Below are 22,367 nucleotides of genomic sequence, written 5' to 3' on the forward strand. Positions count from 1 at the left end.
GGAACAAGTTCTGCCTGGCAGAGGAGGATGGTTCTGGATCAGGACTGGTTGGGCCTCTGTTCAAGGAAGAAGTGAAGAGTCCACAGGGCACCCGGGTGACAGAGATATAAAGGCACTGGACATCCATGGAGAAAAGGGAACAATTAGGGCCAGGAACTGGAAACAGATAAAGTGGCAGCAGCCTGGAAGATTTGCGGATGTAGGTTGGAAGAGACTGAACCGGGGAGATAAAATATAGTCAGAGGTGGAAAGAAAAAAGTTCCTTGGGGGAAGAACATGCTGAAGCAATGGGACTACCAGGGCAGTCCTGTTTGTAGAACTCGCACAGGCAGCTGACAGCATTGCCGGGGACAGAAAGCCCACCCCCTCCACGTGATTGAGGGGGCCCTGCCCTGGCTATTTAAATGAGCCACCGCGCTTAGAATCGTAGAGTTAGCAGAATCTGATGAAAAGTCACTGACCTGAAATGTTAACTCTGCTTTTCTCTCCACAGATGCTGCCAGACCTGCTGAGTATTTCCAGCACTTTGTTTTTATTTCAGATTTCCAGCATCCACAGTATTTTGCCTTTATTTAAGAGCTTCCTCTATGTGTGCCTTCACTTTCCTGGCCACTGCCATGACTCCTTCATTCCCACCAGTCCAGGCTGCCTCAATATTTCACTCCATCCCCCAGAGTGCATGGTTAGCTCCAAGGTGACAAGGGAAATCTATTGAAGAGATGGCTCCTCTACAGGAGTCCCAGACTGAGGCACCAAGGCAAAAGAACCAATGCCACCTGCTCAGCAGCCCAACCATTGGGCAGGCCATTGGTTTTCTAAAGATGCGATTCTGGTGCCCGAAGCGGTTGGGTGGCACCCTGCAATGCCCTCCTGCAAGAGTCTTGGCCATTGTGGTCGTCTCCTATGCTCTTCATAACATGGTCCTCCAGATAGGTGTGGACCTTGAGGACAGTGAGGCCCTGGAAGGATTCAGCTCAGCGGAGGAATAGCAGGAAATAAGAGAGGAGGAGGAAGAGGGTCCGGAAGGTGCTGACACTGAACAGAGAGGTGCCCCTGCTGCATGACAAGGTGGTTTCCTCCTGCTGCCTCTGGGAAGAGGACCTCCTTCCTCTCCTTCACAGCCTCCAGCATCAGATCCAGGTGGTCATCGATGAAGTGGCCTGCCCCTAGTGCCAAGCCTCCAGCAACCCTGTGAAATCTCGCTTCCCTCTGGAGCTGTGGAAGGCAGATCTCTTCCTCAGGACAACCAGCAGTCTCAGTGATGGCTGCCATGGGTGTCTACATGAACCCCACACTTGATCTGATCCACTGCTATTTTCAATCCCACTGGCCATAGAGTCATAGAGTCGTACAGCATAGAAACAAGCCCTTCGGCCCACCGCGTCCATGCCGACCATAATGCCTATCTATACTAATCCCACCTGCCTGCATTAATTCCATATCCCTCTATGCCTTGTTCATTCAACTACCTGTCCAGATGCTTCTTAAATAGCGCTACTGTTCCTGCCTCCACCACCTCCTCAGGCAGCTCATTTCAGATACCTGCTATTCTTTGTGTGAAAAATTTACGCCTTTGATCCCTTTTAAACCTCCTCCCTCTCACCTTAAATCTATGCCCTCTAGTTTACCCTCTAGTCACCCCTACCATAGGAAACAGACTCTGGCTATCTACCCTATCTATGCAGCGACCAGAACTGCACACAGTACTCCAAATGCGGCCTAGCCAACGTTATGTACAACTGTAACATGACGTCCCAACTCTTGTACTCAATGCCTCGGCCGATGAAGGCAAGCATGCCGTACGCCTTCTTCACCACCCTGTCTACCTGTGTTGCCACTTTCAGGGAATTATGTACTTGCAGCCCAAGGTGTTTCTGCTCAAGAACACTCCCCAGGGCCCTGCCATTCACTGTATATGCCCTGCCCTGGTTTAACTTCCCAAAATGCATCACTTCACACTTGTCTGCATTAAATTCCATTTGCCACTCCTTTGCCCACTTTCCCAGTTGATCTATATCCTGTTGTAACCTTAGACAACCTTCTTCACTGTCCACTATACCACCAATTTTGGTGTCATCTGCAAACTTACTAATCATGCCCCTTACATTCACATCGAAGTCATTAATATATATGACAAACAACAGAGGGCCCAGCACTGATCCCTGCGGTATACCACTGGTCACTGGCCTCCAATCTGAAAAACAACCCTCCACTACCACCCTCTGCCTCCGATCACCAAGCCAATTTTGTATCCAATTTGCTAGCTCACCCTGGATCCCATGTGTTCAAATCTTCTGGACCAGCCTACCATGCGGGACCTTGTCAAAGGCCTTGCTAAAGTCCACGTAGACAACGTCCATCGCCCTGCCCTCGTCAATCCTCTTGGTCACCTCCTCAAAAAACTCAATCAAATTCGTGAGACATGATTTCCCACGCACAAAGCCATGCTGACTATCCCTAATCAGACCATGCCTTTCCAGATGCATATAAATCCTGTCTCTCAGAATCCCTTCCAATAACTTTCCCACCACTGATGTAAGGCTCACCGGCCTGTAGTTCCCTAGCTTATCCCTGCTGCCCTTCTGAAATAAAGGCACAACATTAGCTATCCTCCAGTCTTCCAGTACCTCACCCGTGGCCAACGATGATACAAAAATCTCTGCCAGGGCCCCAGCAAGCTCCTCCCTTGCTTCCCATAGCATCCTAGGATACACCTGGCCAGGCCCTGGGGATTTATCCACCTTAATGCGCTTCAAAACCTCCAAAACCTCCTCCTTTGTAATGTTGATATGCTCCAGGATATCGCTGTTCCCTCCCTTGAACTCACTAGCTTCCATGACCTTTTCCACGGTAAATACGGACGAGAAATATTCATTTAAGTCCTCGCCCATTTCCTGTGGCTCCACAAATAGATTGCCACACTGATCCTTAAGGGGACCTACTGTCTCCCTAGCTACCCTTTTACTCTTAATATACTTATAGAATCTTTTAGGATTCTCCTTCATCTTATCTGCCAGGGAAATCTCATGGCCCCTCTTTGCCCTCCTAATTTCCTTCTTAGGTGTAGTCCTACATCCCTTATACTCCTCGAGGGACTCGCTCGATCCCAGCTGCCTATACCTGACATATGCCTCCTTCTTTGTCCTGACCAGATCCTCAATATCCCTCGTCAACCAAGGTTCCCTAAACTTGCCAGCCTTGCCCTTCCATCCAACAGGAACATGCTGGCCCTGAACCCTTCCTATCTCACTTTTAAAAGCCTCCCACTTGCCAGACGTCCCTTTACCTGTAAACAGCCTCTCCCATTCAACTTTTGAGCGTTCCTGTCTGATGCCATCGAAATTAGCCTTCCCCCAATTTAGGATTTCAACCTGAGGACCAGTCCTATCCTTTTCCATAACTATCTTGAAGCTAATAGAGTTATGGTCACTGGTCCCAAAGTGCTCCCCCACTGACACATCAACCACCTGCCCATCCTCATTTCCTAAGAGGAGGTCAAGTGTAGCCCCTTCTCTAGTAGGGCCATCCACATACTGCTTAAGAAAACTATCCCGGACACACTTTACAAATTCTTCCCCATCCGATCCCTTAGCACTAAGGCAGTCCCAGTCAATATTAGGGAAGTTAAAATCACCTACTATTACAACCCTATAATTTATACACCTATCTGTGATTTCCCTACATATATGCTCCTCCACTTCCCTCTGACTATTGGGGGTCCTATAATATAATCCCATCAAAATGATCACCCCTTTCTTATTTCTAAGTTCTACCCATATGGCCTCGCTGGACATATAAGAGGACAGGAAACCCTTCTCCATACCAATTAAGGGCTTTCTCACTTGAAAATTACAAACTGAATCAGCTTCCCACAGGATGCAGGATTCTGGCCCAAAGCCAGACCTGGTTCCCACCTCCATAACGAAAATCCAGCCCAATCTGTCCAGCAGGCTACTTTTTAAAATGTACAACATTTATGAAGAATTGCATTGAGCTTTGGTGGTTTTATAGTTTATTTTTGATTACTTTCTTTTTGTTTCGAAACAGTGTGATGAAAGAAGGGGAATGGATCTGCAGAATTACTGAGGCAGCTCAAACAGCATCAACGAAGACGCAGTGATTAGCCTAGGGGTGTATCAGCGACTGTAACTGTGCATCTTCACTCAGCCTCATAATGCTGTCAACATCACTCACTATTCCAAGCATACTTGCTGATGAGATCATCAGTTTTTCCCCCCATTTAAACAAAAATATGATCCCGCTACTATATCTCGGCTACATTTCAAACTATATAATGAAAATACTTAACTTCATTTTGACTATACTTTTGGCAAAAAAAAGATCAGATGTTGGTTGGGAGGTTGGTAAAGTGCTGGATCTCTTGCTTCCACGTGATGTGTTTTCAATATAAAACACATTATCAGATTATTTCTTTGTTCATCGCTTGTTCAGATATTTAGTGGCTTCATCCAATCAGAGATGTAAACAAATATACAGCAACTGAGAGTAATTGGTAGCTTCTTGCTGGTTTTTGGCTTTATACATGTAGCATTGTTTCCTTGTAGTGGAGAGTGTTGTTCCCTCTTTAGTTACTAGGAGAAGTGAATTCTCAGGTATCTTCAGTGACCTCTCTGACAGCAGTAAATGAACATTGTCTTTGGAAGCAGATACATCCATGTCTTCTGGCCCAGGGTATGCTGAGTGGGTTAGTCCACCCTTACAGGCCAGCAAAATGAATTTGTGCTTACTGCTCTGTATAATTCCTACATAAGCCTTCGGAGATGGTACAGTGAAATTGAAACAACTGCACATGCATAACTATTTTCCTGTTGTTCTGGCTATAATGACCAAAAGCTTAGGACAATAGTGTAGGGCCACTTGTAGAAATGCTCAGCATCACAACTGAACCAAACTGGTCAGTAAAGGCAATAGTTACAAATTTTGGGTCTGCTACAGTTACCAACTGAAATTCAATGGTGTCAACCTGCTTCTTAAAAGAGTTGGCTCCCTTTATCCTGTATCAATTAGCGCAATACCAGGGCTCAGAGTGTAACAATGAAAGCCCCTTGGCGTTCCGGATCAGATTTCCTTGTCTTATATACTTGCATTCTGCCAGACTCTCAAAAAAGTGAGCTAAGTTTTTAAAGAAAGACCCTCATTTATATCGCTCCTTTCATAAACTCAGGACGTCCTAAAGCACTAACCTATTAAAAACCTTTTGAAGTGCAGTCACTCTGGTAATGTAGGAAATGCAGCAGCCAATTCACACACAGCAAGGCCCACAGAGAGCAATGTGATCATAGCCAGATAATCTCTTTTAGTGATGTTAGTTGAGGGAGAAATATTGGCCAGGACTTTGCTGTTTGTGGGGTCCTGCAATAACAGCAGTGGCTACACTTCAAAAGTAGTTTACAGGCTGTGAAGTGTTTTGGGATGTCCCAAGGATGTGAAAGGTGCTATGTAAATGCAAGTTCTTTTTTACCACTGACTTATTGTTCTGGCCAGTGGGCTATTGTCAGCAGTGCAAGTTTGTTATTTTGAATTGCAAGCATTTTAGTCCTGAGAAGCAGACACTTTAAAGGAAGTAACACTTTGCATGTCGTTAGTTTCCCCAACTCATCATGATTGTGCTTTTACTGAGTTGATAGCACGCAATCACAGTACTCACTATAATCAAGGGAGAAGAGCTAGCTGCACAAAATCTTTCAGCTGCATATCAAACGGTTCTCAGGGATGTGCAGATCATGTATTTAAAATTAATATACAACTAATATCGAACTCATATTTTCATAGCTCTAAAATGCAGTGCTTGATGGTGAACTCAGAAATAGCTCAGTGGTAAATAGCAGTGACTATCTGTGTGGAGTTGACTAATGAATCTGTCACTGCTGTATCCTGTTGCCTGTCATCAACCCAATTTCATTTACTTCCCGAGTTCATTAACTTTCATCTGGACCACTGCTTTGTATCCCTCGAAGGTCAACCATAAACACATTGTGAGGACAAGATAAGAATGCATTGCAATAGTGGTTATTAGTTATGCACCATATAGCTAGCACACGGTATGGGGTGCAGTGCCTAAACAGATGCATTTCTGTATATCACTGTCCTTGTAAGGATACTCACAAGAAAGCTAAAGTGTCTTTTTCACTTTAAATTCTTATGCCCAAAGAGCCAATCGTTTAGCACATTTTATGTAGCAGTTTTAAAAAAAATGACCTGACACTGTGCCTTTTTGCTTATAGGCTGGGGTTTGATACAGCGCTGGAGGACTGGACATTGCTCCACTGTCGGGGAACAGTGGTTAGTACTGCACTTAAATCAGGTCTGGTGCAGGTCAGCAGTGTTGCTAGGCTTGGTGCCCTGGTATGGCCCTGATAATGCATTCTAAAGCCTACCCTCCAAAGACCAGCCACTTTATCGTGTGTATTTCCCATTCTCCACTCCTTCAGTTCCTCAGAGCTGAAATAGTTGTGCTGAGAATTGCTGCCCGTGAGGAATTTAGCTCAAGTCACAGGGGGGTCATTTCACATGTAAACTAATTACTAATGAGATTTATGATCGAGGATAGGGAGGGAGAACAGGGTCAAAGTTGTTCTACTTTTTTTGAATCCTTTTCATTGCATTCCAAAGTGCAGCTGCCATATATTGATAAAAATGACATTTATTCTGCATTTACATATTATGACAGTTTGACATCAGTTTTATTTCTTAAGCTCCATTTATTTTTTTCGATAGTAAGCAAGGCTTCTCTCCATAAATTTATAGTCATCTGCATGAGAAGTATTCGATATAGGTGCAGTAAAAGTAATGAGCACTTATTAGTCAGGCAACAGATCCAAATCCTCACCCCTACTCTAAATCATCCATCTGATTTGCAAGGTTGAGATAGCCTTGTATTTGAATGTAATCCTTAGATTTGTGCTGCAAAATAGTCTTAATAACCATTATGTTATCTTCTAGTTTTCTTTGAAAAAGTGTTTGGCCGCATCTGGCCATACTGTAACAAAGGCATTATCCACATCATACTACCAACTGAAATACTTAACTTTAGTCCACCTTCCATTTCCATTTCTGTTTCCATTATTTTGGGTTAAGGGAATAGATTCAAATCACCTATTTCTCCCTATGATCAACTCAGAGCAAAGCAAGGTCCGCAGCATACGTACTATAGGCATACAATGATGCATTTATTGCCAAGCGCACTGGAAAACAGCAGGGTGAGCTTGATGTGAGTGACAACAAAATTATCTTATTGTTGTACACATATTTGCACATTGTAGTCTATCTATTCATTCTCATATAAAGCTTATATCATGGAAGGCAAACTGGTTGCTGAAATCCATATGATCCTCATTGTGTAATGCTTTCTAATTGAAATTTGACAAAATTTAATCTCCAACATCAGTGTAATTGGACTTTGAACCAACGCTGGTGATAGCAGCAGTGTTATTTTCTTATCAATTTGATATATATATTTACACCAGAAGAATGAATGACTGCCCTGGTGTCATTATTGGGGTTTGTTTATTTGCAGGTATAAATCTCACTACTGTATTTATTAAGTCAATGGTATGTGAGTTACTGAAAATTGTTTCAGTAAGTAGAGATGCAGTGCCTCCAACGTTCACTGTTACAGATCTATTTTCCATCACTCTCCTGTCCCAGGTTAGATCAGCGTTATTGTCTTTATTTTACAGCCACCACCTTATTAAAAGCTCCAAAAATATTTTAGTCTACAGAAAGCAAACACCTTGGTATGGCAGTTGCAAAGACTCCTCTTATTTCCTTTTTCCTGACTAAACACTCTGCTGTCCTGCATGGTGGCTCCTGCATGTCTTTCATACAATTTGCATATGTTGTGTACAGTGCACTGCAGGAAATCCCAATACTATACAGTACAGATTTGCCACAGATTCTGTTGCTAAAATGCCATTATAACTTCAAAATATTACATTTCTCCCTTTTATTTTGCATGCCAGCCCTTCCACATGAGGCTATACTTGGGTACTAACAATGATAGTTACATTAAAAGCACCAATGTATTTTAAAATGAGAGATTATTCTAAACTCGGAGAATTTACTGATGAAGGCATTGGCCTTTTAAAAACAAAGAACAAAGAACAAAGATAATTACAGCACAGGAACAGGCCCTTCGGCCCTCCAAGCCTGCGCCGATCCAGATCCTCTCTCTAAACATGTCGCCTATTTTCTAAGGTTTAGTCAGCCACGTGATTCATTCAGTCCTAGTCTTGACTTTTCAGGGATTGTGAACAGTTAACCCTGTTATGTGTGGCCACTGTGCTTTGTGTCACTTGGTGCAATGAAGGATGATTTCCAGAAGTTGGGATTGTGGGTGCATTGTTCAAGCCATGTCAGTGTGCCTAACATTGCTGCTGACTTCACTGCAATGAATCTCAAATTGTCAGAATCTAGAATTGAAAAATGATTGTTTCTTTCTTGCATGGTCAACTGTCAAAGAAGAGCAGAAAAATAAATGGATGTAAAGTGTATAATCTAGCGTTTACAGTGTTAGCATATCATTCTACTAAGCCATGTAACTTCTTACTTTATTCGTTAAAAATTGAAGCTGTATAACACGCTTATGGGAATCACAGTGCTGCAAATTAATTTTACTTGCATGGATGTATCTTTGCCAATGATATTCACAAAATGACAGAACTGGAAGGCATATTTGACAGTAAGGAATGTACAGAAAAGGAATTAGTAGCTTTCAGTGCCACTGGGAATATATCAATTAATTTGCCTTTACAATCCACTGAGAGTTCAGATGGTTTATTGTACCTTGTCAAATTCCATTATTTGTATTAATCCACAAAAAACTAAAGATTTCATAAAGCACCACAAGGGGGCTCTGCAAACTAGACAAGGTTCACAGTTAATTTTTCTCAAAGAGCAAGATAAAGCTACATTGCTAATTGCTAAATAGAGTCGTTAAGATTTTTGCTAAAGCCAAGAATAAGCTCTGGCCTTTGCCTTTATCTTGTAAACAGGTATTCCTACTAAACACTGGGTGTTCCAGGAAAGGATAATGGCAGCCCCATCACAGTCCACCAATTGTATCATGCTTCTTTAATCTTTACTATTGATGCTTGCTGTTCAGTGAAGTCAAATTTCAAACCTTCCCTTGTAAACAATATGAAAAGAAAGAAGGACTTGCATTTATATAGCACTTTTCATGACCTCAGGTTGTTCCAAAGCACTTTCCTGCCAGTTAAGTACTTTTTGAAGTGTAGTCATTATTATAATGTAGGAAATGTGGCAGCCAATTTGTGCACCGCAGGTTCCCCAAACAACAATGAAACAGTGACCAGATAATCTGTCTTTTTAACGATGTTGGTGCGAGATTAAGTATTGGCCAGGACACCAGGGAGAACTCCTCTACTCTTCATGCCATGGGATCTTTTATGAACCAATGAGAGGGCAGACAAGGCCTTTCTTTAAAGTCTCATCTGAAAGATGGAACCTCTGACAGTACAGCTGTTCCTCAGTACTGCACTGAAGTGTCAGCTGAGAATTTATCCTCAAGACTCAAACGGAACTGTGATGCCACAACCATCTGATTCAGGCAACTGTGCTGCCACTGTGACGCCCTTTTTTATCTGTAAACTAAGATTGAACAGGTTAAATAGCAGCAAAACACCATGAATTAATACTGTTTACAAGTGTTAGACCTTGGTACATTGTTTGACTACCATTCTTTTTTGTCATCAAAGATATTCAGACTTTGAGGACTTAGTTTTTTCATGGTTACATGGTTTCACATTCCTCATTTTGCACTGCAGAATGTCTATGCCATTTAGTATTGTGCAGACAGTGTGTTCAGTCAGTACTCTCACTTTTAATAAGCTGTTAGTAAAACTATTAATTTGCTCGCAAAGTTTAATCATGATGTGAAATAAAGACACTTAATCACAGACACTATATCAAAATCTTTAACAGCATGGGGTCAACCAACATTTCCTCATGAATCTAAACAAAGAAAGCTTGTGTCAGGCTTGGCTCAGTGATAGCGCTCTTACCACTGAATCAGAATGTTATGGATTTAAGAATCTAGGGATCTGAGTCCATAATCTAGGCTGATATTGTCAAGGGTGCAAAATTTTGGATGAGCTGTTAAATTGAGGTCCCCTACACTTGTACAGATGGATATAAAAGATTCCATTTCACTCTTTGAAAAAGAGCAAAAGATTCTGGACAACATTTACCCTTGAACCAATCTCACGCAAAATAATTTATCTCACCATTTATGGCATTGCTGTTAGTGGGATCTTCATATGTGTAAATTGGCTGTTGGGTTTGTCTGCATAACAACAGGGGCTGTGAAGTGCTTGAGAGGTCTTGCAGTGATAAAACGTGTAACCTGATGTAAATTCCTTCTTTACATCTGAGTAAAAAAATGTTGGTATGTTGGGGAAAGTGTTAACAGACAAATTGCCCTTATTTTGCACTGCTCTGAGTCTTGTTAACCATTAAATATAAGGATAGAAAACAAAAGCGAGGATGGACAATTTAACTTATTATGCCCTTGCTAAAATGCCATTAAAAGGAGGAACTCTTGTAATAATTAACAGCTGTGGTTGCACATTGAAAGCTGAGTATTTAACTTTAGGTTAAACCTGGAGTTTGTCAGGAGAATATTGCAGGCAATTATATGTAACAAAAAAGACATTCAATCTACTAGGATATTCTAACAGCAAGTGTGTGTATATCATGGTGGAGAAAGTAGGGGAGATCTAGGTTCATAGGGGGTAATAAAGAGTTGCAGCAAGCACTACTCCAGGCAGTAACTCTGCAATAGAATCAGGCACCTGGACACAATGGAGGAACAGTGACTAACATCTGAGATGTTCCCTGTGACAAACTGGAAGTTCATGTACCATTAAAGTTGAGGCAGTGACAGCCTTGACTTTTACTGATAGTACAGACTGGATGATTGACTGGCTGAGTTGGACATCATGGATTGGTTGACCCACCTTACTCAGCGACCCCTGCTGAACCTGAGCTTCCTTAGACTCTGGCAATGAGCATATTTGAAGTCCCTCCAACTGAGTTGCATCTAAGAGCTCTAACCTCAAGGCTTCCATAGTAGTAATGGAAATATTCATGAGCATATTGCTTCTGTGCCTGTGTAAGTGAGAATTCCACTAATATTGTCATATTTTCAGTGGCAGACTGCATTGCAGAATGATGGATATCTACACAGCATCATCCTAACACCATTGTTGGCAAGTGCAGGAAGCATCTGTGGGTTAGCATCAGTGTCACGTGGGCAGTTGAAGTCCCATCCTGCCACACAGCATCCAGTTGAAGGAAAATTATCTGCTAGTGGGTTGGCCTTCCCGCATAAAACTCTGCTTGTGTTGCTCCGTTACTGTGTTTTACCAGCACTTGTAGGGTTTCTCTCTCTGCTTTCACCATATAATTTTTCTAGGAGTTGCACATTCTACAAATGGATTGACAGACTGGTTTAAACTTATGGGGGTCAAGTGGCTTGTTGATCATTATTATAAATGCATCAGGTTTGGCTGCTACATTCCTCGTGTCTAACAAAATGACATTGCTCACAGTCAGCTCTTCAGAATATGGTCACAAGATTTCATTAATGTTTCATTAAAAAGAGGGGAAAAAAACCTTTTCTCCAATTTGTCTTTGAACCGAAGCATGTTAGTGTAAGGACAGATCTGACCTTTTATACCTGCCTATTGCTAGTTGACATAATTTAACAATGTAATTGAAGTCTCTCAAAGAGGGACTCTTGCCATTTTATCCCTCTTAAAAATCAAACTGCTGAAAAGTTTTATTTTACAAAAAAAAGGACATTAGTGAAACAAAACGTCTTATGTTTAAATCTGCTGTGTTAAACATTTCAGAGACTTTATAATACAGGTATTTCCTTTTTTCTTAAAACTTTTATCCTAATTCTCAAATCCTTCTGACAGTAACACACGCAAGATCTCTGAGCTGGTAGATTCTTTTAAGGAGCCTGTGGTTCTAGAAAAAAATTTGGAGATTTTATATATGCATACAAGTTTTGGTTGTTTTTTTGAGATCCTGGAACTGGCCCTGTGAATGTGGCTAAGTCGCCATTGGCCACAGTATCTCAAAAGAAGAATTGTAATCAAGATGTTTTAAATGGGAGTTTGATTCGCTTTTGAGATGCAGAAAAGAACTTGATGCTCACAGCCAACTTAATTGCTACTTGTTCAGCATTACAACAGGTGCCTTTGATATCATGTAGTGCTCTAATTCAGTTGCTGTAGGGATGTTAGGCACTTAAAAAATGTTATAAGAACACATTCTGGGAGCTTTACACATTTGTAACTAAGTATGTAGCATGGATTTGATTGAAATGCTTGTACAGTATAACAAGTTATGTTTGACCCACATTCAACACTTTCCTTCCATCACATATATACTGCATTGTTGCAGTCACAAAATACCACTACTTTGTGATGATGTGGTTTAAAAAAAAACCCACATATAACTAATAGATCCCCAAGTGAAACAATGGCCCACAGCACTTATTAAGCCACTACTAGACCTTTTTAACAGAACATATGTAATATATGTAGCTTTGGAGTGATGGATTTGGAAAATATTTTTGACCTTTATTTCAATTGTTTTGTTATATATTTGTCAATGTGGCCCTTTTCCTTAAGTAAAAAATGATGAAATGGACTGGACCATTAATAAATGCAACAGGAGGCTCAGTTATACTGTGGAGGGGGGAGGGAATGGACTATTCCACTCACTTTCTCCTCTTTCCAAGATGGAATATTACACTTCTGTGAAACAGGGAAATTGAGTTTTTGAGATTCAGTGAGCATTGGGGTTTGAATTTAAACCACTTGGTTGGGAGTCCAAAAGTCTATTAATCCAGAAGCCTGGACTGATAGTTCAGAAAACATGAGTTCTAATCTCACCATGGCAGTTTGAGAATTCAAATTCAATTTTTAAAAATCTGGAAATAAAAAGCTGGTGCCAGTAAAGGTGACAGTGAAGCTATCCGATTACTGTAAAAAAAAAACCCCAACTGGTTCACTAATGCAGTTTAGGGACAATAAAAACCTGCTGTTGTTTGTCCAATCTGACCTATACGTGCCTGCAGTCCCACACCAACATGGTTGACTCTTAAGTTCTCTAGAAAGGAACAAAAAAAGAATAAAACTGGATTGACCACTTGGCTGCGATGTAGAATTTGAATTGGGACATGAAAAAGGCAAACATAGCCCAGTTGACCCTCAAAATCCTCCTCAACTAACATCTTGTTCAAGAAAGGGAGTAGAGACAGCCCTAGTAATTATAGACCTGTGAGCCTTACTTCGGTTGTGGGTAAAATGTTGGAAAAGGTTATAAGAGACAGGATTTATAATCATCTTGAAAAGAATAAATTCATTAGCGATAGTCAGCACGGTTTTGTGAAGGGTAGGTCGTGCCTCACAAACCTTATTGAGTTTTTCGAGAAGGTGACCAAACAGGTGGATGAGGGTAAAGCAGTGGATGTGGTGTATATGGATTTCAGTAAGGCGTTTGATAAGGTTCCCCACGGTAGGCTATTGCAGAAAATACGGAAGTATGGGGTTGAAGGTGATTTAGAGCTTTGGATCAGAAATTGGCTGGCTGAAAGAAGACAGAGGGTGGTGTTTGATGGCAAATGTTCATCCTGGAGTTTAGTTTCTAGTGGTGTACCGCAAGGATCTGTCTTGGGGCCACTGCTGTTTGTCATTTTTATAAATGACCTGGAAGAGGGTGTAGAAGGGTGGGTTAGTAAATTTGCGGATGACACGAAGGTCGGTGGAGTTGTGGATAGTGCCGAAGGATGTTGTAGGTTACAGAGGGACATAGATAGGCTGCAGAGCTGGGCTGAGAGATGGCAAATGGAGTTTAATGCGGAAAAGTGTGAGGTGATTCACTTTGGAAGGAGTAACAGGAATGCAGAGTACTGGGCTAATGGGAAGATTCTTGGTAGTGTAGATGAACAGAGAGATCTTGGTGTCCAGGTACATAAATCCCTGGTTAACCCAGGTTAAAAGGGCTGTTAAGAAGGCATATGGTGTGTTAGCTTTTATTAGTAGGGGGATCGAGTTTCGGAGCCACAAGGTCATGCTGCAGCTGTACAAAACTCTGGTGAGACCGCACCTGGAGTATTGCGTGCAGTTCTGGTCACTGCATTATAGGAAGGATGTGGAAGCTTTGGAAAGGGTGCAGAGGAGATTTACTAGGATGTTGCCTGGTATGGAGGGAAGGTCTTACGAGGAAAGGCTGAGGGACTTGAGGTTGTTTTCGTTGGAGAGAAGGAGGAGGAGAGGTGACTTAATAGAGACATATAAGATAATCAGTGGGTTAGATAGGGTGAATAGTGAGAGTCTTTTTCCTCGGATGGTGATGGCAAACACGAGGGGACATAGCTTTAAGTTGAGGGGTGATAGATATAGGACAGATGTCAGAGGTAGTTTCTTTACTCAGAGAGTAGTAGGGGCGTGGAACGCCCTGCCTGCAACAGTAGTAGACTCGCCAACTTTAAGGGCATTTAAGTGGTCATTGGATAGACATATGGATGAAAATGGAATAGTGTAGGTCAGATGGTTTCACAGGTCGGCGCAACATCGAGGGCTGAAGGGCCTGTACTGCGCTGTAATGTTCTAATTCTAATTCTAATTCTAATGTTCTAATTCTAATTCTAATCTGGAGACTGGTGCCAAAGTTGGAAGACTTGTCTCACAGACTAGACAAGCAACAGCCTGGCATAGTCATACTTACAGATTTATACCTATCTGCCAACATCCTAGAATCCTCCATCACCATCTTTGGGTATATCTGTCCCACCGGCAGAATACACCCATCAGAGGTGGGAACCTGAGAGTTCTCCATGTTAACTGTGGACCCATTGAAGTCTCATGGCTTCAGGTCAAACATGACACTCCATTATTGTGGAAGCATTAAACCATGCAAACTATCACACGTGTCCAGTAAGACTACAGGTTCAGTTGTGTGTTTAACAAAACCCTAAAGCAGTGAACCAACTACTCCTTGTTAGGGCTTGAAACAGTAATTCCTAAGCGGAATTTAATATTTACTATTTAGTATTGCGTTTTTTTTTTAAATGTTTGTTTGCCTTACAGTTTTGAATGCACAGTAGCACTGCTTCTATCAGAAAGCATTTGACATTTTGAAACTTTGAGGAAGTTCCTGTCTACCCATGAAATTGTTTGTGCAAGTAATTAAGCGATGAAGACAATGATTGCAAAGCATCATGTTCACACATTTATTTTTATTGATTCACAGGTCTCCTGACAAATGCATCAACAAGGAATCCTTGTAGGAGCAGCTTAGGACTCCACGTGAGCTACTTACCCTAGTCAAGTTCTGCTGCTGCGGACTATCATCTATTGTATGTTATTTCCTCAACTCTCTCTTTCACTACACCAGTCAAAACAGCATAATGCCATCTCTAACTTTTGAGCTAAAGTTTCACTCATTCTGTTGTTAGGACAACTGGGGCAACAAATGTAGATAACTGAGCCATGCTTGGACAGCAGCAATATTTACCATGTTTGGCACTCCTCATCCCTATTTTTCAACTAGTGTTGGACTTGCTGTTACCCAGTTGACGTTTCAGCCAAGAAAGCCTGTTACAGAAGACTGAACTATTTCCATCAGCCCTTAACAGGTAGTGAATCTTTGCCTCAGGTGGGACACTAAAGAGTTACAGAAGGCTCCACAGCAAAGACACTGTACTTTTATGTGTGTAACTCTCTGACATCTATACATCTATTTCCTCATCTTTACCTGTTCACAAAACAATAGACCAAAGAACAAAAGGAGAACGTTAAAGTGGACACTATCTCATTGTGAATGAGTTTTACTGGTTTCAATTGTAGTGGGCTCCTGAAGGATTTAAATTCAGCTTTTCATAGTGCTGAAATAAATCATTACTGACTAGGGTAAAGTCTTTATTGAAAAAATAGAGGCACTCCTGATGTTGGGAAAGCTGGTCTACTGTAAGATGTCTAAAGGATCTAATGGAGCATGGAGACAGAATAATAGTCTATGTCTTGTCACAAAAGAGACACATAAGAATGCTCACGCTGGGAGGACATCTTAGTCTCCTATTTAGTTTGGCTGACTTATTTTTCATTCTTAAGTCATGTTGTATTTCAACCAGAAAAAAAAGAACTAAATGTGAAACATTTGCAGCTCGTGTTTCCTTTCCCAGCATAAAAGTAGCTACTGTCAAACAGCATTCGCAATGAGCATGTCTGGCTACCTGCAGCCTGTGTCACATTTCAATCAACCATCTACCACAAAAAAAAATCAAATTAGAGGAGAAAGTAACATTTGTTGAAAACAGGATCATTAAATGTATTTTGAGAAACCTAAAGTTATATATTTAACAGTTTTTATATGTTGTATCTTTGTAGAAAATCTTATTTAACAAATAATGTGGTCAGTCTATGCCAGTCATGAAAGCGGTCAAGAGTTGTGTTTTAACTTCTGGTATCTGTCAAGGAGATGATTGGTGTATGTTTCTTTCTTCGGAGCATTCTGGATCTGAAAACTGACCACAAAGAACTCTGTAGAAAAAAAATGCTGTTTATACATCAATACATTCAACCATTGCACTGTAGGAAGACAGTTCATTTCTTTTATGTACTGGTATAATAGAGTGGAAAACATTTTAAACTTTGATATCAATATCTCGTTTTCATTTTTCCCCTTTCTATTTATTTTCTTGTTACCGCTTACTAAATGGAATCATTGAGATATTCTGTATTTATGTACGAAAGATCTCACTCAAGTCATGTTGCAAAGTAATGACTGTTTGCAGAGACCGCCCTGAATTAGCACATGATCAAAAGCTGTCCTGTTTTGCTCTGATATGTTTCACAGGAGATTTCCTTTCTGGGCTAAGTGTGATCTGTTACTTTACTAGAACTAAGCATACAAGGGCTAAATATCATTGACACAGTTCCACATGACAGTATTTTTCTGCAATCGTCTTTATTTGTGATCCCTGATTTCAACGTTCAGCCATTGTATTCCCCCCCGCCAAAGGATGACCATGCCACTTCACAGCATGAAGCACATATTGTTAACTTGCTGGTTCTTTTACACATAAAGCAGATTCATTTGAATCCTTATCTTACAGTCCTCTATGAAACTCTTTTTTTTCAAACTTTGTGTAATATAGGAACAAGAAAAACCTGAGCATGAAAACCAAAGCTTAAATTTGAAAACAGTCTTCTTCCTCTTTGGCCAAAACAGTAAAGAACATTGATGAACTTGTTTAGGAACTCTTGATTGTGATTTCACTCGGTGAGGCATGTAAAGTTTTGAGTCAGTAAAATAATCATTAAAGTGCAATCCTATCTGCTGGAGTGTTACTCAAAGAATGTTTCTGGACAGGTAAGTGTGCATATTGATCTTACACTGATAGGTTTACCTCCCATAAAGCTTACTTCACATTTGATATTGTAGGTTTTGTGATAAAATTGCCCCCATAAAACCTGACAATCCATTTTGTTTTTCAGGTGTGGCTGTAGGAAAAAAATAAGGTCAAGACAGCAGTTACAATTGAGGCAAAATACATTTTGAAAATGAATGGCTTATTTCAGTTCTGAGAAGCTAAACAATCTGCTTAATCTGATTAATGAAGACATACCCCCTGTACTTATGTCATATATTCTCATTGTGAATGAGTTTTACTGGTTTCAATTGTAGTGGGCTCCTGAAGGATTTAAATTCAGCTTTTCATCGTGCTGAAGTAAGAGAGAGGAGCCAGAGCAGCCCGAGGAGCAGCAGGACCGGAGGTTGCAAAAAAAACCGCACCAAAACCCGTGAATTACCTTTTGTTTCGGCGGACCAGGGGACTGCTGGGTAAGTAAAAACCTATATATTTGGGCAGTGGCTGAACCCGAGACACTACATGTGTAGTGTCTCCCACCCGCCCTCCTCCTCTAACCAAAAAAAAAGAACTCTGGTGTGTTGATAAGGTAAGCTTTTTTATTTCTTCTGTATCGTGTGATTGGTTAAAAATTTACTTTCTTTTTTTTAACTTTCTTTTTTTGATTTATCTATTAATTGGTTATTTGAAAAAGACCAAAGCAGAGAAGTATCAGAAAGTATTTAACTCATAAATTTATATAAAGTAATAAGGTAATTAACTAAGTAGAGATGGCTGGGCAGGTGATGTGCTGTAGCTGTATGATGTGGGAGCTGGCTGACCCCATTGTGAACGGCAGGGACCACATCTGCAGCAAATCTTGGTTGCTGGAAGAACTCCGGCTCAGAGTTGATGATCTGGAATCTGAGCTTCAAACACTGCGGCACATCCGGGAGGGGGAGAGCTACCTGGACGTTTTGTTTCAGGAGGCAGTCACACCTGGTAGATTAAGTAATTCAAATTCAGTTAGTGATCAGGGACAACAGGGTGTGATTGCAAGTGAGGCAGGTAGGGGGATCCTGAGTTCAGGAGTGGAGGAGCCTCAGCCTTTGACCTTATCCAACAGGTACGAGATACTTGCTCCCTGTGTGGATGAGGAAAAGGGCTGCGGGGAGGATGAGCCAACTGACCATGGCACCATGGTGCAGAAGGCCATTCAAGAGGGGGGAGCAAAAAGACAAGTGGTAATTATAGGGGATTCTATAATTAGGGGGATAGATAGTATCCTTTGCAAGCCGGATCGGGAGTCCCGAATGGTGTGTTGCCTGCCCGGTGTCAGGGGGCAGGACATCTCTGACCGGCTTGAAAGGATATTGGAGCGGGAGGGGGAGGATCCAGTTGTTGTGGTCCACGTTGGGACTAACAACATAGGCAAGGCTAGGATGGAGGACCTGTTTGGAGATTATAAAGCACTAGGAACAAAATTAAGGAACAGGTCCTCGAGGGTCATAATCTCCGGATTACTGCCCGAGCCACATGCAAATTGGCTTAGGGATAAGAATATTAGGGAAGTAAACACGTGGCTAAGGGAGTGGAGTGGGAAAGAGGGGTTCCATTTCATGGGGCATTGGCATCAGTTTTGGAACTGGGGGGATCTGTACCGATGGGACGGTCTCCACCTGAACCGATCTGGAACCAGTGTTCTAGCGAAACGGATAAATAGGGTGGTCTCTAAGACTTTAAAGTAGTGAGTCGGGGGAAGGGAAAGGGAAAACGACAGGGAGTATGATGGTAAATAAAAAGGTAAGCAGCAGGTTAACATGTGTGCAGGAGGGTTCAAGTTCAAGGCAGACTATGAAAGAAGCAGAAAGGAAGGATAACTCAGGAGTTATTATTAGAGATGTTGGAAATCATGAGGGTAAGAAAGCTAGCATAAAGGCACTTTACCTGAATGCTCGTAGCATTCGTAACAAGGTTGATGAGTTAACGGCACAAATCATCGCGAATGAATATGATTTGGTAGCCATTACGGAGACATGGTTACAGGTTGGTCACGACTGGGAGTTAAATATCCAGGGGTACCAGACCATTCGGAAGGACAGACAGGAAGGTAAGGGAGGTGGTGTAGCTCTGATATTCAAGGACGACATCAGGGTGGTGCTGAGAGATGATATAGGTTCTATGGAGAATGAGGTTGAATCCATTTGGGTGGAAATTAGAAACTCTAAGAAGAAAAAGTCATTGATAGGCGTAGTCTATAGGCCACCAAATAATAACATCACATTGGGGCGGGCAATAAACAAAGAAATAACTGATGCCTGTAAAAATGGTACGGCAATTATCATGGGGGATTTTAATCTACATGTAGATTGGTCGAACCAGCTCAGTCAGGGTAGCCTTGAGGAGGAGTTCGTTGAGTGTATCCGTGGTAGTTTTCTTGAACAGTATGTAATGGAACCGACGAGGGAGCAAGCTATCCTAGATCTAGTACTGTGTAATGAGACAGGAATAATTAATGACCTCATAGTTAGGGATCCTCTTGGAAGGAGTGATCACAGTATGGTTGAATTTAGAATACAGATGGAGAGTGTGAAGATAAAATCCAATACCAGGGTCCTGCGCTTGGACAAGGGGGACTACAATAGAATGAGGGAGGACTTGGCTAAAGTAGACTGGAAACAAAGATTTTATGGTGGGACAGTTGACGAGCAGTGGAGGACTTTCAAAGCAATTTTTCAAAGTGCTCAGCAAAAGTATATTCCAGTGAAAAGGAAGGACTGGAAGAAAAGGGGTAATCTGCCATGGGTGTCTAAGGAAATAAGGGAGGCTATCAAATTGAAAGAGAAGGCATACAAAGTGGCCAATAACAGCATGAAACTAGAAGATTGGGAAAACTTTAAAGGTCAACAGAAAGCCACAAAAAGAGCTATAAAGAAAAGTAAGATAGAACATGAGAAAAAACTAGCACAGAATATAAAGACTGATAGCAAAAGTTTCTATAAATATATAAAACGAAAAAGAGTGGCTAAAGTAAACGTTGGTCCTTTAGAGGATGAGAAGGGGAATTTAGTTATGGGATATGATGAAATGGCCGAGGCATTGAACAGGTATTTTGTATCAGTCTTCACAGTGGAGGACATTAATAACATGCCAGTAATTGACTAAGAGACGAACGTAGGTGAGGACCTGGAAACAATCATTATTACGGAAGAGGTAGTGTTGGGCAAGCTAATGGAGCTAAGGATTGATAAGTCTCCTGGCCCTGATGGAATGCATCCCAGGGTACTAAAAGAGATGGCGGGAGAAATAGCAGGTGCACTGGCGGTAATTTTTCAAAATTCGCTGGACTCTGGGGTAGTCCCAGCAGATTGGAAAACAGCAGATGTGAAGCCACTGTTTAAAAAGGGAGGTAGACAAAAGATGGGGAATTATAGACCGGTTAGCTTAACCTCTGTAGTGGGGAAGATGCTTGAGTCTATTATCAAGGAAGAAATAGCAGGGCATCTCGATAGAAATTGCCCCGTTGGGCAGACGCAGCATGGGTTCATCAAGGGCAGGTCATGCTTGACAAATCTTTTGGAATTCTATGATGACATTACGAGCAAGGTGGACAATGGGGACCCAGTGGATGTGGTGTACCTAGATTTCCAAAAGACCTTCGACAAGGTGCTGCACAAGAGGCTGCTGCATAAGATAAGGATGCATGACGTTAGGGGTAAAGTATTAGCATGGATAGAGGATTGGTTGACTAACAAGAAGCAGAGAGTGGGGATAAATGAGTGCTATTCTGGTTGGCAATCAGTCACTAGTGGTGTGCCTCAGGGATCGGTGTTGGGACCGCAATTATTTACAATTTATATAGATGATTTGGAGTTGGGGTCCACGTGTAGGGTGTCAAAGTTTGCAGATGACACTAAGATGGGTGGCAGAGCAAAGTGTGCAGATGACTGTGAAACTTTGCAGAGGAACATAGATACATTGAGTGAGTGGGCAAAGGTCTGGCAGATGGAATACAATGTTAATAAATGTGAAGTCATTCATTTCGGTTGGAGTAACAGGAAAAAGGATTATTACTTGAATGGTAAAAAGTTGCAGCATGCTGCTATGCAGAGGGACCTGGGTGTCCTTGTGCATGAATCGCAGAAGGTTGGTCTGCAGGTACAGCAAGTAATTAGGAAGGCAAATGGAATTTTGTCCTTCATTGCTAAAGGGATTGAGTTTAAAAGCAGAGAGGTTATGTTGCAGCTGTATAAGGTACTGGTGAGGCCGCACCTGGAGTACTGTGTGCAGTTTTGGTCTCCTTACTTGAGAAAGGATGTACTGGCACTGGAGAGGGTGCAGAGGAGGTTGATTCCGGAGTTGAGGGGGTTGGCTTATGAGGAGAGACTGAGTAGATTGGGATTATATTCATTGGAATTCAGAAGAATGAGGGGGGATCTTATAGAAACATATAAAATTATGAAGGGAATAGATAAGATAAAAGTAGAGAGGATGTTTCCACTGGCAGGTGAAGCTAGGACAAGAGGGCATAGCCTCAAGATTAGAGGGAGCAGATTTAGGACTGAATTAAGAAGGAACTTCTTCACCCAGAGGGTTGTTAATCTATGGAATTCCTTGCCCAGTGAAGTAGTTGACGCTTCTTCAGTAAACGTTTTTAAAGCTAAGGTAGATATCTTTTTGAACAATAAAGGAATTAAGGGATACGGTGAGAGCGCGGGTAAGTGGATCTGAGTCCACGAAAAGATCAGCCAATGGCAGAGCAGGCTCGAGGGGCTGGACGGCCTACTCCTGCTCCTAGTTCTTATGATCTTATGATCTTATATTCACCCCAGGTATGTATATCATACTCCCCCTAGGCATGTATATCATACTCAGACCTAGATATGTATATCATACTCTGGCCTCGGTATGTATGTCATACACCTCCTAGGCATGTATATCATACTCTGACCTAGGTATA

At 41.7% G+C, this 22,367-nt stretch overlaps 1 protein-coding gene across 4 annotated transcripts in view; it reads left to right on the forward strand.

The window, feature by feature from the left end:
- The window catches only part of tafa5a (TAFA chemokine like family member 5a), a 744,872-nt gene extending 727,270 nt beyond the window's left edge, over positions 1 to 17,602 (forward strand). For 2 of the 4 annotated variants that reach the window (XM_068059142.1, XM_068059145.1), the window contains exons 4-5: positions 6,246 to 6,303; positions 15,310 to 17,166. In XM_068059142.1, the coding sequence (XP_067915243.1) occupies positions 6,246 to 6,257 (12 nt within the window). In that variant the 3' untranslated portion in view covers positions 6,258 to 6,303; positions 15,310 to 17,166. Of the gene's footprint in view, positions 1 to 6,245; positions 6,304 to 15,309; positions 17,167 to 17,555 lie in introns of those variants that run through there. The other 2 variants (XR_010977652.1, XM_068059143.1) reach the window with 2 other exon arrangements.
- Positions 17,603 to 22,367: the final 4,765 nt, after the last annotated feature.

The sequence above is a fragment of the Heterodontus francisci genome, chromosome 27 (assembly GCF_036365525.1).
Source record: "Heterodontus francisci isolate sHetFra1 chromosome 27, sHetFra1.hap1, whole genome shotgun sequence".
NCBI classification, from domain to species: Eukaryota; Metazoa; Chordata; class Chondrichthyes; order Heterodontiformes; family Heterodontidae; genus Heterodontus; species Heterodontus francisci.